A 1,470-nucleotide genomic window follows, 5' to 3' on the forward strand; every position below is an offset into this window, starting at 1 on the left:
ATTTCATTCCGTGCTGGTGACATGCTGAAATTAGCACCCAAAGGTAAACTTTTAATTTTGTGTTTATTTTTAAATCACATGTGAAGCAAGTCGTATTGTTAGAGTCTGAAAATGAAAACAGAAAAAAACCCAAACCACCTTATTGGACCAAACTCCTCATCCACGCTGTTTTTTTTTCCATAAGATCTAATAAAACTCATGGAGTAGTTTTATTCTAAGATAGGACACAGCCTGAACTTACTCAGGGAGTTGCTTTGTGGTTACCCTTGTGATTATCTTTTCTTCTGATGTGCTGTGCAGCTGTGACAGTCCCTCGGCATTTGCAGTACAGTGGTACCATCGTTTGCTAACCGACCTGATCTTCACGGTCCTCTTGGGCTCACCTCACCAATGCACGTCCTAGTTATTTCTTTTGTGATTATCACAGTTATTTTCCCTGTGCAACGAGCTGTTGCGTCATCTACCTTCTGTTGTGCTTCTGCAATAGATTTTGGATTGTTTTGTAACTTGACGTGTTTGCATTTTCTCCTTCAGAACAACAGCCCAAAATCCGCGGTTGGCTTTTGGCTAGTTACGATGGCCAAACGACAGGACTTGTGCCAGCTAATTACATCAAAATCCTGGGTAAAAGGAGAGGTAGGAAGACAGTGGACCTGGAAAGGATTGCAGAGCAACGACCGGCCTTTGCCAGCACATCGGATAGACGATCCACTGCTGCTGTGACTTTAGAGGAGCAGGAGGCTGCTTTTGAATCTGTTTTTGCGGGAAGTAATAAAGTTCCTGCTGCACCTGACTCCACCGTGGCTGGTGGAGAGAAACAGGAACTCTAACACACTTTCATCCACAAAGCAACTGAACTGTGCTTTATTGATTAAACTTGGGATTTGCTGAAAATCTTGATTGTAGTGGAACACTGATGGGTCTGTACCAGTTATTGCTGCTACTGACTGGTGAAGGGAAGGAGAAATGATTGCTGAATTTCGTAGTATTTATTTTTGACTCACCTAAGGCCATGCGTTAGTAATTCTACCCAACCACCTGGCAGCAACTCTGAGATCTTGAGACAAGGAGAATTGAGGCAGTTACCACAAAGCAAACAAACAAACCAAATAGGGACTCTCAGGCTGTTCTCACTGAGAGACGCTGTTGGTGAAATCTGGAGATTGACATCCAGTCTTCACTGGAATGTCGGCTCGACAAGAGGCCTCTTCAGTAGATGTGCAAAGGGAAGAGAGATAAGATGTCCTCCAGAACTGGATGCTGAGGACCTTAAAGAGTGCAGATATAATAAGACTTGAATTGTTTCCCCCTGAAAGGAGGGAGAATCACAAAAGATGCAGGTGATGCAGTTGAATGGTTCAAGGTTTGGAGCTGCTTTTCTTAAGGAGCAGGGCTGCTACAGACAGACCTGGGCCCGTATGAAAAAGGGACTTGTGGGAAAGGGAGAGGTTCAGTTTCCAAAGGAAGAGC

The 1,470-nt window shown here is 44.1% G+C and overlaps 1 protein-coding gene across 1 annotated transcript in view; it reads left to right on the plus strand.

Annotated features, from left to right (window-relative positions):
• PEX13 (peroxisomal biogenesis factor 13) overlaps nt 1-830 on the plus strand; it is a gene marked incomplete at its 5' end in the record, with an annotated part of 2,298 nt that extends 1,468 nt beyond the window's left edge. The window contains 2 exons of the mRNA XM_010144646.1: nt 1-43; nt 535-830. Of these exons, the coding sequence (XP_010142948.1) occupies nt 1-43; nt 535-830 (339 nt within the window). The remainder of the gene's footprint in view (nt 44-534) is intronic.
• Nucleotides 831-1,470: the final 640 nt, after the last annotated feature.

Source organism: Buceros rhinoceros, unplaced genomic scaffold (genome assembly GCF_000710305.1).
Source record: "Buceros rhinoceros silvestris isolate BGI_N320 unplaced genomic scaffold, ASM71030v1 scaffold22901, whole genome shotgun sequence".
In the NCBI taxonomy this organism is placed as follows: Eukaryota; Metazoa; Chordata; class Aves; order Bucerotiformes; family Bucerotidae; genus Buceros; species Buceros rhinoceros.